Source organism: Labeo rohita, chromosome 6, assembly GCF_022985175.1.
Source record: "Labeo rohita strain BAU-BD-2019 chromosome 6, IGBB_LRoh.1.0, whole genome shotgun sequence".
NCBI classification, from domain to species: Eukaryota; Metazoa; Chordata; class Actinopteri; order Cypriniformes; family Cyprinidae; genus Labeo; species Labeo rohita.
Window position 1 is genome coordinate 14104939 of NC_066874.1, and position 17103 is coordinate 14122041.

General features: G+C 37.9%; 1 protein-coding gene across 4 annotated transcripts in view; it reads right to left on the bottom strand.

The window, feature by feature from the left end:
• rhbdl3 (rhomboid, veinlet-like 3 (Drosophila)) overlaps positions 1 to 17103 on the bottom strand; it is a 71274-nt gene continuing 54171 nt past the window's right edge. For all 4 annotated transcript variants that reach the window (XM_051112722.1, XM_051112721.1, XM_051112723.1 and 1 more), the window contains 4 exons: positions 15746 to 15858; positions 3801 to 3901; positions 2535 to 2595; positions 1 to 2295 (listed from right to left, as the gene is read on the bottom strand). In XM_051112722.1, the coding sequence (XP_050968679.1) occupies positions 2024 to 2295; positions 2535 to 2595; positions 3801 to 3901; positions 15746 to 15858 (547 nt within the window). In that variant the 3' untranslated portion in view covers positions 1 to 2023. The remainder of the gene's footprint in view (positions 2296 to 2534; positions 2596 to 3800; positions 3902 to 15745; positions 15859 to 17103) is intronic.

Genomic DNA, 17103 nt, shown 5'->3' on the forward strand with positions numbered 1-17103 from the left:
CTTAGTGTTCTCAATGCTCAATGCATTCTCAATCAATGTGGTTTAAAATTATTTGACCCAAATTTGCTAAAACATCAAGTTAAGCAGGTTTATCAAAAGTTTCAAAAGTTCATACACAATATAGCAGAACCACTGTCTTGATTCACAATGAAAGTACAGAAAATGCCATTTCCAATCACAGATTTTTAATGCACTCTATATTTACATATCAAATCTACAAAATAGGTGCATGTTAAAATATGCTTGATGAACTTTATTTCCAGTGCCATAGCCCTTTACACACAATCCCAGGTTATTTACATCCCAGCATTACATTTTGATACAGTAAGGTCAGCACAATGCAAAACAAAAAATATACTGGCACTTCAAAATTAGCTTGAACACACTGTTAAAGCAGATCCAGTTGTTCACAGAGTACTAGTGTAAACTGGGACTGAAGTACTGGATTCAATAATTTTCAGAGGTTTAGGATTTTATTTAGAGTTTCCTCTTTTCCTATTAGTTTGAGAATCAGTGGCACACACACACACTACAGGCAGAAGATACTCAGATTACACACAAAGCTGTACCAGGATCAGTTTTGCTGTAAAGAATGACTGTGCACAGAACTGAGAGGAGCTACCCAGTTACTAGAGGCACAGACACTTAGCAACCTGTCCAAAAGCTACAGCACCAATAGAAATAAACTTCATAACATAGACCACTTACAGTATTTGAGGTACAGTAGATGTCACTCAATCACACATCACAATTCATTCAAAAAACTACTGCAATACGTATTATTATATATTAAACAGCAGAACAGATCAGTTTACTTATTTGTAGCATGTATAGCAGTAAATTACTTTTTAAAATTATTTCATTTTTTGATATTATTCAGTTGATCAATGATTTAAAATTGAGTTCGGATGACTACTGGTCGTTCTACTAACGCATTTCAAATACATAAAGCTAATCAAGTGGGCAATTTGTGGTACTGATAGCAACAACAAAAAAAATGAACAGTGTCGACCTATCCTTTGAGATAAATAAGAGGTAACCATTCAAGCTAATTAACTTTCAGAATTATTTCAGTAAATCATGAAGACTGTGCTTAAAGCCACAGGTGTTAGACTTTCAAACATATGGTCTAAAAAGTCCAAACTCTAATCAGAAATATCATAACTTGTCATTAATGATCAAGTTAATTAATATTATTTTTAGATACTAGGGAGAAATCTTTTGTTGTATAGAATCATAATCAGTCATAAATTATACTATGTTCTTCATTAATTTGATAAATAATGATTTACATAAAAAAACAAACAAACAGGAAATTCTGTTGCAGACCGCCACTGAGAATGGTACGGGACTGCAGTTCTTTTAAACTGACCTTTTAACACTGAAACATTAATCAGAAAATAATACATTGTAAGACATAGAGAAGTTATTCTAGCTGTTTCCTTGCTACTTCAGTTACTCCTGAATATCTTTTAAAGGTCCTTCACGCACAATGAGCTGTAACAGTGCTCTTATACTACCTCATGTACCTGTCTTTAGTCTTTTATAAAAATATAGAACACTTACTAAAATGTCCTCATAAAATACTGATATTTCACTTTGCTCATGCAGTCTCAAATTCTGTGCTTTAAAGGAATGCATTTATTCCTTCAATAGCTGATTTTTCCCTGGCACCTTGAACAGCTGACAAGCCAGCAGCAGCTTCTAAACCTACAATTTGTTTTGAAATTAATATTTGTGCTATCGCTGATAGCCCTCGATGGCTGGCACAAAATATGTAGCTGTAAAAAGCATCAACCTTCAGGGCTTCTCCTGCAAATTTACATTCACCACTGTTTAAAAATCGGAATCTGCTGTTTTAGCTGCTTTGATGACTTGGCATGGTTTAGGCACTAACACAAACTGCAACACTGCAGGAGGACTGCAGTAAGGTACTTAGCATTTGTTTCTCATTTATGACCTTTACAACTGTTAAATAAGGTTGCCTGTCATTTCACACACACACAAACACACGTTCTGGGCTTCATGGAGGTGGGGGTAACTTGACATCCAAGAGACTGTAAGCAAAAATGTTCCAGAAGATTCCACAGAAGATAAAGAGTGTGTAGACACTGAAGAAGATCCAGAACAAGGACTGTTCCTGCAAACGCTGTTCATAGTTCTGAAGAACCACAACGCCAAGGGTGAGGCCCACTGCCACACCCCCCAGATGGGCCACAAAGCTGGGATTAGGGCATGGTGGGAATGCTGGGGGATAGAATCGAAGCCAGACGGCGCGACCAAACTCCACACTCACTGCAGATACACAGAAAGTGGTGTGAGGGTTTGCATATATTACACATTTCTTTTAAAAAAGACAGCAAAGTGCAATAAGTACGTTTTTGTTTATTTTCTGCTTATGTTTATATTTTTTTGCTTCATTGACTTATACAGACTTATACAGACAGTGGATGCAAAAGGTAATATTTCCAGCACAGAATTACAGTATCATGAACAAAACACTATTTTAGCATGAATAGCATAAGTTTACATACTGCACACCAGAGCCATTGCCATGCGAAAGAGCTTGAACTGACACTTCATCCCTGACCAGTTCTGTGCAGAGAGGGAGAGAAACATCAAATTAGGAGAAATTCAAAGAAAATGGGTAGTTAAGAATGAAAACACTTCAATATTTGTTCTTAGACTGTTCTGGTGTTGTTCCAGGGAATTCGTTTAGGTATCCCATTTTATCAAAGTTGCTTCAGACTGAGAAAGATATTGTTCTGGCGTTTTCAGTGATGCTGTGACTATCACAGCTGGCACAGGGAGCAGCATTAGCACCTGCGAATCATCAGCTAATTCAAGGTTTGGCTTGCTGTTTTGCATGTATTATAAATAATAACCGAATCTGATTTGATTTGACCTGATGAGAGATCAGTTTTTGTGTAGACAGACTATGTGTAATCTGAGTCCATACAATGTAACAGTGCTGACACAAGAAGTTCTACCTAAAATGCTGAGCAAGAACAGGAGGGTTCATGATCTGACTGGAGAGAAATGTGGACAGTCCTGGTGTTAATATTTAATGACTCTGACCAGGTCATTATGCAGTACAAAACACCTCCATTCACTTAAAGAGAAGGTCAAAGCTTCGGGTAGTAGCCCAGACATCTGAACGGTCAGTGATAGAGGATTAGGAGCCACAAAGAGGACAATTATTGTATTAGACTGAAACATATATATTTAAAAATGTAAGTAAAACAATGAATGTACTATATGATGATTCTGTATCGACTGATATGTTGAAGGAAACAGCAACGAGATGTGAACAGCTATAAAAAGCATAATATCTTTCAAAACAAACACAACCTATTATACATTTTATATGCATGGTTAAAAGAAGAGCCCAACAATATTTCAGCTATTTTATAATCTAGAAAGGTTAATGGGAACAGCTGTTTGAAATAAAGGTGGAAAAAGAGGCCTATGAATCACACGTCAGAGAGGGTTAATAGCTTGAGTTTGACTCATTTATTCGACACAAGACATCAGGCTGAACTTCACACTCATTATTTATCCTGACAGTCATGGGCATCCTGATACTTTTCAAAAGAGGAGCTTAAATAGGAGCTGAATTAAGATTGAAGTCTATATTCTACATATACAGTACCACTTGTGTGTCACCACTGTCATTAATGGATTATTTGAATTTTCTAAGCATTATCAAAAATGTATGCAATTTTCATTTTCTAGACAAAACAAGTTTTTACAGCTCCTCAAACTATCATAATAGGAATATATAGTTATCTCTCGATTACCATGACAACGTTGGCGAGGTGGGCGGAGACCAGAGCGTAAACTCCGCCTGATGAACCAACCACAGGTGCTGTCATGTCCGTCACTGACACAGCCAATGAACCTGCAGGAAGACAATGCAGACAAAAGTCACCATGACAAACTTGTTCAGGCATTACCAATATTTCTTATAAACTGGAATCAAACCACTGACCAAATAAAATTTGAACTAATGGTGGCAAATGAGATTTAAAAGATGGCAAATGGAAAGAGTATCAGTGAAAAATTAAAAGCTATTGTGAGACCTTCTGTTTAAGATATCCATTTGTGTTTCCCAGAAGGAGGAAAATAACGGGGTTGGAATGGGTATGAAAATTAATGTGGGTGTTTTAAATGAAATCAGAACAAACTTAAACTCAATTTACTATACCAAGGCATTCCTGTGAAGATTTTATTCATAACACATTGCTGTTGAGACTTTATGATAGATTCCTGCAGATTCTCATTAATTAATTAATTAATTAAAAAAAAAATAGGCTGCACAATGTACCATATGTTTATTCTGTTTCAACTGGGATAATGCAAGGTAATCTCACACACACACACACACACACACACATATATGTTTGTTTTTATGAATTGTGGGGACTTTCCATAGACTTCTATAGTTTTTATACTGACCAAACGATATTGTCTATCCCCTAACCCAACCCTAACCCTAACCCTAAACCTATCCCTCACAGAAAACATGTTTGCATCGTTACACTTTCAGATAAACATCATTTACTATTTTTAATAATTTTTTAACATTGTGGGGACCGCAGGCCGGACATTTGGTCCCCACAATGTAGCAAAAACAAGTACACGCACACACACACACACACAGAAAACACCAACATCAAGTGAACAAGTCTAAAAAGTGTAAGGTCTGTATGTGGAGATGAAAACAAATGCACAACCTCTAATTACTATATCAAATTTCTCTAGGCAGAGAATGGCAGTGTCTTGTAAAGATGTAATTATGTACATCCACGTTCACACACAATGAATACATACATAACCATTGTGATCCAACCTACACACCACTGTTGATGATTGCTGTATATGAATGTAAAATATTAGTAGAGGGATGTGAATTAGTGACACTTCTTTAACTGACCCTATCATGTTTCTATAGCTGAAATGCACAGGTACAACTTTTTAATGTTCTAATGGGATATCCATGTGCCAATGAAGAAATTTAAATGTGCAGAAAAGCTATCAGATATTAAAAATATAGTTAACTAAAAAATGAAAATTATGGCATCATTTACTCACCCTCATAATCAATGCAATAAAAGTAATGTAATAATGTCAGAATTACAAAAAAAAAATACTCGTTACTCTAAAAAACATTTTATACTTGATCCAACTTAATAATTTTACTTTTGCCGTCACTGAACTAAAGTAAACTATTTAGTTAATTGGAAGTAAAACTGCACTGAAAAAAATGTCAGTTAGACCAACTTAAACAAAGTTAGACCAACTTAAACAAATTACTTCAACGTGTTACAAGTAATCTGTTTGCTTTTTCTGAACTGAAAAGATTACGTTTGACCAAATCACATTTGTATAGTCAACTGAAACTAAAAATTCACTTACAACCATATATCTATTTTTACACAATTATATCACAAATTATCAGAATAAATCTATTTGGATTAACTTAAATTTCTACATATTTTTAAATCAAATATCCAGATAAGTACAAATCTAAATTGTACATATTAAGCAATTTGTTCACCTTCAGAATGTGATTTTAGTGTTAAATGTCATTGAATAACTGAATAGTTGTTGATGGGAAAAAAAAATCCAGTCAAGCGAACTTGGCTACTTATTGATGATGCTTTAATCATCATTTAGTGGGTTCGTTCACTGGTGTCATCAGGACTCTGTTATCTGTTCTCTGAGTATGTTAGCTGTTAGATTTGCATTATTTGCAGCAATCTTGGAATGTTATGATTGTTAGATATTCAGATTTTTTTCATTCATTAAATAGGAAGTGTTCTGAGCTGCGTTTGCTTGACTCACACAAACATCAAGAAGCAGCGCATGAATCTCAACAGTGGAGACAACAAAAAACATGACTTTTGTGATTTTGTTTTGTGCTGTTCAGAGTTTATCTGTTTATCTGAATATTTTGTCGGTTGTCACTATTGTTGAGATTTATATGCAGACTCTATATGTCTACATCAGGGGTCACCAGATCCGGTCCTGGAGGGCCGGTGTCCCTAGAGAGTTTAGCTCCAACCCTAATCAAACACACCTGAACCAGCTAATCAAGGTCTTACTAGGTATACTTGAAACTTCCAGGCAAGTGTGTTGAGGTAAACTCTGCAGGACACCGGCCCTCCAGGAACAAGTTTGGTGACCCCTGGTCTACATGATCCTGTTCAAATAATTTCTGCATAAATTTCTGTAAAAAAACGTTCAAAAATTGAATTTATGCAGTAGCGTTCTATGCAATGACTGAATCATCACCAACAAGTAATCAACACATCTGATCAGATTTTCTTTATGAATTTTTGCTGTAACGAATGTGCTTTAGAAACACACAGTTACAGCAGCCAGAGAAAAAATTATATTTAAAAATAAAGGGTCAAGAGACCAACTAAAGCAAACGCTTATCTCCACAATGGTCACTTCAAACTTTATTATTTTCAATAAAACACCAACATCTATTCAGTTATTCAGTGACTAAAATCACATTCTAAAGGTGAAGAAATTGCTTAATATGAAGAATTTAGATTTGTATTTATCTGGATATCTGATTTAAAAACATGTAAAAATGTAAGTTAATCCAAATAGATTTATACTGATAATCTGTGACATAATCATGTAAAAAAGTATATTTGGTTGAAAGTACAAGTTATACAAGTTATAGTAATTTGTTTAAGTTTGTCCAATGACACACTGTTTTCAGTGCAGGCAACAAAGCTGTTTATGGTTTTTTTTTTTTTTTTGATGATGATGATGAAATTAATAAAGATATAAATATCAGATACTGCATTCTTTACACTTAGTTAGCTTGGCTCAGTCTTTTATTTATGAAGTTTTCTCTCAAATGCCACTATTCTCTCAAATACTAGCTTTGTAATTCACAAAGGTTCACTAAAGTAGTGCAGTATATAAAACTGATCAACTTTACATAACCAAACCAGTTTATATACGCTGCAAGCTCTACAAACAACCTTTAGCATTTTATCGTCTAACGTGCCCCTTTTCCAAAATATTCCAAAAATGTATGACTAATTTCCTAGCTCTGGGTCTAAGCTGCAGTAAAGTGAAGGCTGGGGTTAAACTTCCCACTTCATGACATCTGCTGCCGATACACACACACATACGCACACACACACACACAGATATTAGCTGCTAATGTCATCAGGGAGAATGAAATGACATTTCCACTTCAAACCCTACAGCTGATGGAAAATGCAGGTGGACTTCCCCCCTCCTTTCCTCTGAATCTTTATCACTTTCAGTCCTCATGCCTCTTCATCTCTGTTTTTCTTGCCCTCTCCAGTTTGTTTGTTTTTTGTTGTTGTTTTTACCTCTGTGTTCCTCTCAGCAGGGGTTGCAGACTGTTTTGCAAGGCTTTGCAATGTTGGAAAAGCTCAGAGTGTTTGTAGCGTTTAATCAGCTTTCCATTTGTTAATCTTCACAAGTCTGAAAGCACATGGCTGGACCATGGAAATAATTATATAATCATTATGTTATAACAACATGTTTTCTTCCATTCATTTGACTCATCTGAATAATTTCCAAGACTGAGTTTTTAAAATTTCAACTTCAAAGCAAATTACAATTTAGAGTGGTGGGTTAAGTGTAATGAACCACATCAAATCAAAATTGACATTTTACCAATGACAATATATTAAATTTATTTAACTGATGACTCTTGGAATATATATATTTTTAATGATTTGTACAGTTCAATATGTGTGCAAATATTTTGCACATGCATCACTAAATCTAATGCCCAAAATTAGAAGCAGGTGCAACAATTATATGAATTTAAAGCAATTAGTAGTAAGAAGGGCAGATTAATAGAACAACATTAAGAATTAATGTGACCTCAATAAACTAGTTATAGTGTTATAAGAATCATGTCATGATCAAAAGAGCTGCCTGAACCCCTAAATGAAAGGTTGTTGAGTACTGGGAGCCTGGAAAGAGATGTTTTTTTCTCAAAGGTAAGGGTTCATCCTAGTGAGGATGTGTCCTTCCAAGACCAGTCCTTCTGATGGTTCAAGACTAGAGTCCTTCTTAGCATTAAATGCTAGAATGAGATGGCCTAGAAAAGTGAATGCATGTCATATATGATTCAACCCCAGTGCTGTGGTTACAGAGCAAAAATACTATTAAAATTCCATAATATAAAATATAATACATAAAATAATCTGAAGAATCATTTATATTATTATTATTATTATTATTTTTTTTTTTTTTGTATTAACTGACTGTATTAATGCACTACAGGTAATGACAACCATCTGTGAACTCCCAGTGCTTACTAACACACAGTTTATCATTATGTGATATATTTTAAAGAAAACATATTGAAGTTATCTTCACCATTCCAACTTCAGCGAGGGACTCGACAAGGCTGCCCCCTATCTCCATTACTCTTCGCTTTATTCATAGAACCTTTGGCTATTGCAATAAGACAGAATGATAACATCCATGGAGTAACATCACATAACACTAATCATAAAATTTCTTTATACGCAGACGATATATTACTGTTTGTACAAAACCCCCAAATATCTCTTTCAGAAATAATTAAACTCATCAATAAATATTCGATTATATCAGATTATTCCATAAACTGGACCAAATCAACAATTTTACCACTGAATTTGAATTCACATGACAATAGTATACAGAATACACCATTCTCAATAAATAATATAACATATTTAGGAATAAAAATCTCCCAGAACCTATCTGACTTATTTAACCTTAATTTTATTCCACTACTAAAAACAATAGAAGATGACTTAACTAGATGGATGAATCTACCACTTTCCATTATAGGCCGCATTGCAACAGTTAAAATGTGTATACTACCAAAAGCTCTTTACTTATTTACCATGACACCAGTACAGCAAACTAAGAAATGGTTCACCTCATTAAATCAATCTATAAGTAAATTCTACTGGAAAAACAAGAAACCTAAAATAAGTTTACAAAAGTTACAAAAAAATAAAGCTCAAGGTGGTTTGGCAGCACCTGACTTTCTACATTATTACTTAGCATCTCATCTACAATACCTATGTAAATGGATAAGACATGACACTACCCAAAACCCATGGCTAGAGTTAGAACAAGCAGAATGTAAAGACATTGCTATATCTGACCTCCCATCACTCACTAAAAAAAATTAAAAAAAATCTATTTTCAAATCCAATGATTAAAACAACTCTCACTGCTTGGTGGCAAACTAATACACTGACAAATCATGTGCTCACTCCACATATCAATTCACCCATATGGAATAACCCGGATTTTACTATCAACCATAGTCCACTCAGCAATAATAAATGGAAGGAGAAAGGCATCACACACTTACATCATCTGTTTCCGGGTAACACCTTCATTACATTTACAGAATTAATGCAGAGATTTAATCTAGGAAAAGAACACTATTATTACTATTTACAAATTAAAAATTCTATTAAAACCACAACAGGAATCAATGATATAGCACAACCTCCTCCAATTTTAAAACGTATTTGTCACGGTACGTGCTGGATAGATGAGTCGAGAGACGAGATACGATACAAATAACAATTTAATATAACTCTTAGTAGGAACAGGCAGGAACAGGCAGGAACAGGCAGGAACAGAACGATAATCCACACACATCCAAATAACGTCAAGGACCGACCGCAAACTCAAATCACAAGCAGACTTATAAAGGGTGGTGATTAAGACACAGACAGGTGTAGTAAATAAACTAATCAGGACAAAATGAGGACAGGAAGAACCAAATATGGGCACAATGGGAAAAACAAACATAAACAGTCCAAATGGCACACAGAACTCTGACATTACTCCCCCCTCCCGGAAGGCGCGACCTCGCGGCGTGGAAAGGGAGTGAAAATAATAAAGTCATTGTGGGAGGAGGCTCTGGTGGCGGACGGTCTTCCGGGAGGAGGACAATAAACAAAGTCCAGGGTGGTGACGACGGAGGGAGGAGCCAGGGAGAACTCAGGAGGGACCCGGAGCAGGAGGAGCCATGCGAGACCCAGACCACAGCCATCATGACGACCCACGGTGGAGCCGACGGAGGGAGGAGCCATGGTGGAGAAAAGGCTGACGACTCCAGGGGGCGACCGACGAAGGCGGAGCCGCTGGCGGAGGAGCTGGCGGAGGAGCCCGAGGCGGAGACGGAGAGCCGAAGATCCAGGGCGACACCGAGGATCCGGAGGGCCAAGGCGGAGCCCTAGGCTCTGGCGACCGAGGCGTAGGCGGAGATCCGAAGGTCCGCGGCGGAGCCGGAGCGACAGAGGATGGAGGCTGTGCCAGAGGGAGGAAGGAGGTCCACAGAGCCGGTGGGACGGAGTGACGAGGCGCAGCCGTAGGAACAGAGTCCTGAGGTGATGAAGGGCCGACGACCGACCAGGGCGGAGCCGGAAAGACGAGGGAGCCCGGTGGAGCTGGTGGACCGATGGGCGACGATGGAGACGAGGGCGCTGAGAGCCGTGGTGAAGCCGCAGGGTCGGAGGGCTGAGGCGGAGTTCTGGACTCTGAGGCTGGAGGCGGAGATGAGGGATCCTCCAGCCCTGACGCCGATGGAAGCTGGCAGACCCGCGGCGCACCCACTGCACAGGTGGTGGGCTGAGGGTGAGCAGAGGGGCTGTCAGGGGACAGCGGTGAGCAGACAGATGTTGACATAGGCAGAAGAGGGAGGGTGGGTGGGGATTCCATACAGGCAGGCATAACGAGACAGGTAGATACTTCTGTAAAGAAGTCTATTAAATCCCCAGAGTTATTCTCTAGATCTTCCGTAGAAAAGTCAATCAAGTCCCCAGAGTTATCCTCTAGATCTTCCGTAGAAAAGTCAATCAAGTCCCCAGAGTTATCATCCAGCTCACCCCCAGCAGTGGTGCAGTGGGCAGGGCTCTCCATAGCCCTCACTTGCTCCATCTTGCACTCCCCGTCATGGTAGATGTAGCCGGCTCTCGCACCTGATCGGATGTGTAGGGCTCTGGCTCTGTGGCGATCTTTAGCTCTGTCGCTCGTGGCTCTGGCTCGTCATCCGCGGTGGGCTCGGGCTCAAACTCCGCGTGTCGGGGTGCTGGTTGGCTGGGCTCTGGGTCTTGAGTGGGGCTGGTGTCATCCTCCGCGGTCAACGAAGATCTACAGGACACCAGCACCCACTCCATGTAGTCGGCGAAGCTCTCTCGTGGACCCTCCCGGACAGCTGCGCTTTCGTGGCGATGTTCAGTCCTGCACGGTAAAATGTGCAAAGGCTGCTGTCCGGGAAGTGTGTGAGTGGTACGAGGTGGACAAAGTCTCTAGTGTGGTCCACGAGAGAGCGATTCCCCTGCTCCAGGAGAAGGAGGAGGACAGCAGGGTTATCCATAACGAAAAACAAAAAAACAAACACTGAGAAAAAAAAACGGAAAAAATAAAGCAGGGAAACGCCGGGGATAAACTGTAGGGTCGGTCCTTCTGTCACGGTACGTGCTGGATAGATGAGTCGAGAGACGAGATACGATACAAATAACAATTTAATATAACTCTTAGTAGGAACAGGCAGGAACAGAACGATAATCCACACACATCCAAATAACGTCAAGGACCGACCGCAAACTCAAATCACAAGCAGACTTATAAAGGGTGGTGATTAAGACACAGACAGGTGTAGTAAATAAACTAATCAGGACAAAATGAGGACAGGAAGAACCAAATATGGGCACAATGGGAAAAACAAACATAAACAGTCCAAATGGCACACAGAACTCTGACAGTATTAGCACAATCAGTAACTCTGCAAAGCCGCTTTCGAAATTATATGCTTTAATATCATCTATAGACACAAACACTGCTGCACCAGTCAAACAGTGGGAAAAAGACCTTAATATCAGCACAGATAAGGAATTTTGGGAAACAGTTTGCGGAAATATTTTTATCTTTAGCACAAATACAAATATCCAATTAATTCAGTATAAAGTTGTACATAGAACACACATTACGCAACACAAGATGTTTAAAATGGGCCTAGAAAATTCTGACAGATGCACCAACTGCAGTTTAAATACACAAGACACCTATCTTCATGCAGTTTGGTTATGCCCACCAGTTAATCAATTCTGGACAGATGTCACAAACAAATTAACAGAAATCTTCAAAACTATTATCCCAATGCTCCCAGTACTATGCCTTATCGGTGACACATCTCAAATTAACCCAGCTTTTAAACACCCAGTTCTTTTACTCATGTCTCTAGCTATCGCCAAGAAAACTATATTACTTAACTGGAAAAATAAATGCCAAATTTCAGTTACACAATGGATACATTTGTTAAGGGAACATATCATTCAAGAACAACATACAACAAAAACACAAAACCAGCTACTCAGATTTAATACAACTTTCAGCCCTCTGTTTTCACCATTAAATATTGAATAAAACTAGCTGATGAGCTGATGCCCCAATTAAGCCTTAAGATTTATAATTGATGCCTCAAACTAATTTCATGATATACAAATACAAACAATGATATTATATTTATATGATAGCTGTATGATAACTGACTTTGATGAAAATGAAATTTGTTTGTTTTTGATATTTTTAAATCCGGCATATTACTACTAATATTAATACTACTTCTGTTGTTACTATTATTATTGCTATTATTATTATTATTATTATTATTATTATTATTATAGTCAACAGGGTTGGAGGCAGTGGTTGTATATGTGTTATGTATTAATTTAGATAGCACATAAGCTTTCAGGGTGTTGCAGCTGCTTTGTCCCTGTCGGTGGGTCTGACGGGCACATCTGGGCGGCACGGGCTCTATCGGTATCTTGGTTAAGGTAACCTGACCCCTCCATTTGCTGCTCCTGCCAGCATTGACCCATCTTACTGAGTTTGACGAAATCAAAATTGAAACTATGCTGGATGTGGTGTCTTTGGTTGGGGAGCTGACTGATGAACACCAGGACTATGGCCAGTTTGCAACATAAAAAGGGTTCAGAGGATAAAAACAGTACTAATAATGAGCGGTCACCCATCAGATCACGCACAGACTGGGGGAGCCTGTTCTGGAGGTGCATGGTGTGGTGGACCATTATATAAAATGGCATTCACTGGCATAGGAGTGGGGTCTAGTCACTGGCAGGGTGAGAAACAAGGTGGAGGGACAGGATGGAGTGGGGACATTGTTGGGGTCTGTGCCGATGGGTGTGTTGGATGTGCTCGCTGGCGGGGATGGGGAGGCTGCTGGACCTTAGGGGATGGGAGACATCATTTGCAATAATTAGCAATAACTCTACCAATTAGTCTATTTTATACTAGTGTGCTATTACTATTACAATCATCGATGCTCCCACTGCTTCCACCTCTGTGTCCATTACTGGTTTCATTATATTATTATATTTCTACTAGGGCTCCTCTTAATTATCTGCTCAGTCACGTAAAAAGTAGGATATCATCTGTCATTGATGTTACTGCATCCTGGATCTGTGTCATTATACTGAGGTTAACATCTACTGCTCCGATTGCTGTTTAACATTGTATTATAATATCACTACTATTGTATATTGAATTGCTTCCCGTTCAATATTTAGTACAGTTATGTCTATAGTTAAATCTTTTTACTAAACAACACAGAAATTGAATGATTTGACTTATTTCTGTACCCATGTAAACTACCACATCCATACATTTATAGCTTGTTTTTTTGTCTTTTCCTCATCTTTGTTCCCATCTTCTTGTAATTTTCTTTTTTTTTTTTTTTTTGCTTTGTTTTGCCTTGTTTTATTTAGTTTTCTCCCCCTCTGTGTCTCATTTGCGTATATATGTGTATATATCTGTGACTGGTCTCAGTCTGTGTCATCATGTTGCTGTCTATCTATGTTTTATTGTGCTTAATAAAAAAAAAAAAAACAAAAAAAAAAAAAGAAAACATATTGCATTCATCTAAAAAATAAAACATTTTTTGTCTTGCATAACATAATGACATTGCACAAGCACAGTGTTGATTCATTTTCAGCAAATTCATTTTTTGTGAATTGGAATCTATGCAAAGTATTGTGGGTGATTGAAAGACGTGAAGGATACACAAGATGTATTCTTCAAAACAGGCCAAATGAAGGACGCAAAACGCAGACTGCCTATTAGGATCCTTCAAATTGAGATGTCCTTCGATGAAGTTTGATTATGTGGCAGTCTAGATATGCAGCTTAATAAGGTGTGCCCTTTAGTTTAAGAAGCACCCTCATAGCCATTTCAAACATTTTAAAATTTCTATGCACTGTACCTGAAATAACTTACATATGGAGAAGGTTTCAGACCACAGGTAATCTGTCCAGGCTGGACCATTTCCATTTCTGGACCAAGTCACCTCAAGAGCACAGCACAAGATTCTTTGGCAAGTCTCAAAAAACCCTAGGATGATATCTAAGGATCTACAAGCAGCAGTACACAAAGTGAATGCTGCCAGAATTGTCATGCTTAGCAAAAACACTGTATTTTAAAAATTTCAGTTGTAAATTAAAAGAGCAAGAAACATTACCATGTTCCCATGGCTTCCATTACTTAAGCATGCCCTTCTTATATTTTATTTTAAAGTTCCTAATTTTGTTTTGGAGGTTTCAAGGTCCAAAACACTTTAATTTTCTCATAATATACAATGTAGCATTAATTCTTTTCTCTGAAATGGTTCGTAAGGATCAGGTCTTTCTAAACCCATCCTTTCAGAGCACCTACAGGTCAGATGGCCCAGTCTGTTGTGATTGATCTACCGCTAACAGTGCATGTCAGAAACTAAACTCACATTACCATATCTGAATGCCAGCTCAGGTGGCTTCCTCAGCACACTGATGTAAACGGTATCAAAATCTTGCTCCACACTTTATCACTACTCAAAGTAGTAAGAACGACAGACAGTCTGCATTAATCAACATAATTTTAAGTAACAGTGGGCCCACAGTATTTCAAGACAATATTTTGAGTTAGCAGAAGGCTACAGCTGTGCACTGGGTATACACATATAAAACAAACTAATGTTTTAAATACTCAGTAGAAAATATGTACATAAATGATTAATCATACTTACAGGACCCAGAGGCACAAGATGGTACAAATAAAGTGGGTACTACTCTGTCTTTAGTAAATCAGCATTTTGCAAATCCCATGTTGAACTCAGCAAGCTTGAGAAGCAGTCATCAGTAAAATGACGAGAAAACAAAAAAAAGTTAAACTGCTGTGATGTCACTATAAAAATGAATTTAACCACTGACTCTTCATCCTTATCCTTTGGGAGAACATGTGATTTGTGCATTCGCAGTGCAGAGAACAATGTCTTCTAAATAAGGCCACAACATGAATCAAACCCTTCTAGCCCATGACTACGGTTTTTGAGGGTGGGTCATAGTAGACATTGTTCATGGGAGCCAATAAAAACCATAGCTGGCAATTATGCAAATGTGTAACCTACGTAACCTATCCTGTTTATGCAGGACGTCACGGGCTGGAATTACTGACATGTTTCAGACAGTTCAGAATTAGTGATTCCTTTTGGGAGACAATGACTCCATTTGCTGTACACTTTCATATTCCCAAACAGCTATATTACACACTACATAAAAGGTAATATCTGAGAAAGCATAATAGGAGCACTTTAAGAAGACTGCACTAAAAAAAAAACACTTTCTCATCACAAGCCAGATAATACATACTGAGTTTGACTCACCTGCCAGTACGCCGCACACATACACCAGGCCGATTCTCAAAGCTCCATGGACCATCTCTAGTGGTACACCCACCAAAAGTTGCATGGCCATGTTTAGACCCAGGTGTTCAATTCTGAAACATATAAATCAGAATCACAATTACAGATGTGTCTGAAGAAGGGGTTAATTTTTTTTTGTCATCTTATTAGATGACAGTGTCTGTATATTTAGTTATTTTTAGTAGCTAGATTTTTACAATTTGGTGCACTCCCGTACCTCAGCAATCAATTTCTTACATTGAGCTACTGTTTAACATATTTGGTGTGCTCTATGTATCTATGTATGTGCACTCATCAATTTTTATATGTGAAAAAAAGCCTCAATTAACTTACTATATAATGCAATCTGTCTTTTCAGAAGACTTTCATTACTCTATTCATTTGGTTCACTTTGACAATATGTACTTTTTGAAGGTTGCGTGGACTTAAAAGATGCTCCAACTGATCACAGATAAAAAAAAACAAAACAAAACAAATATGATTACTACCACCTGCCTTTATCAACCTCCACATGTCAGTGGTGAACTCAAGAATATCTGGTAATTTAAAGAGTCAGTGAGTAACCTCAAATTACACTATTAGGTTTAATTAGCAGAGAACGGTTCTAAGACATTTTTGTTTCTTTACAAGCTGTTAATAAATCTTAATTTATGGAAGAACTAAAAATTTTGTTATGCATAAAAAATGTAAAATACTTGTCAGAATAATGTGTCAGAGATGAGGCCTGGTAGTGGGTGTGCTCTGACACATGAGTGACCTGATTCTGGCATGAGTAATTTCTCAATTCCACCCCTGTTCCAACTTTGTTTAGTCCAGCTTTTTCTTAAGCCAGATCACTTCACCAACTACTCTAATTCTCTGACTTTTAGCACTGCACATGGAAAACTGTTACACTTTTCCTTCACATCTACAACAGCGGATGTGACTTTGGCACTTAATAATTACATCTGGGTGACAGAAAAACACCTTACTACAGGTACAGTAACGTTCCTCATGTCACATACTTGGCTCTCCTCAACATTGCCAAATAGATCCAACAGAAGCCCAGTAGGGCAAAATTTGGACCCAAATCTAAAATAATAAGAAGCAGGACAAGGTCAGGATAATTATCCTCATAGAACAAGGACCTGAAATTTACTAAGCTTCAGATAACTGGGGCATGTAACTTAAGTCATGGTGTTGGATGATCATACAGAGCTGAAAGAAATAACAATTCAGGATTCTGATGAACACATCAGCCTGACATACAAGAGAAACAAAGAAATGAAACTGGAGAACCTTTAATAAAATCTTTGAACTGAAAGTGAACATCTCTGAAT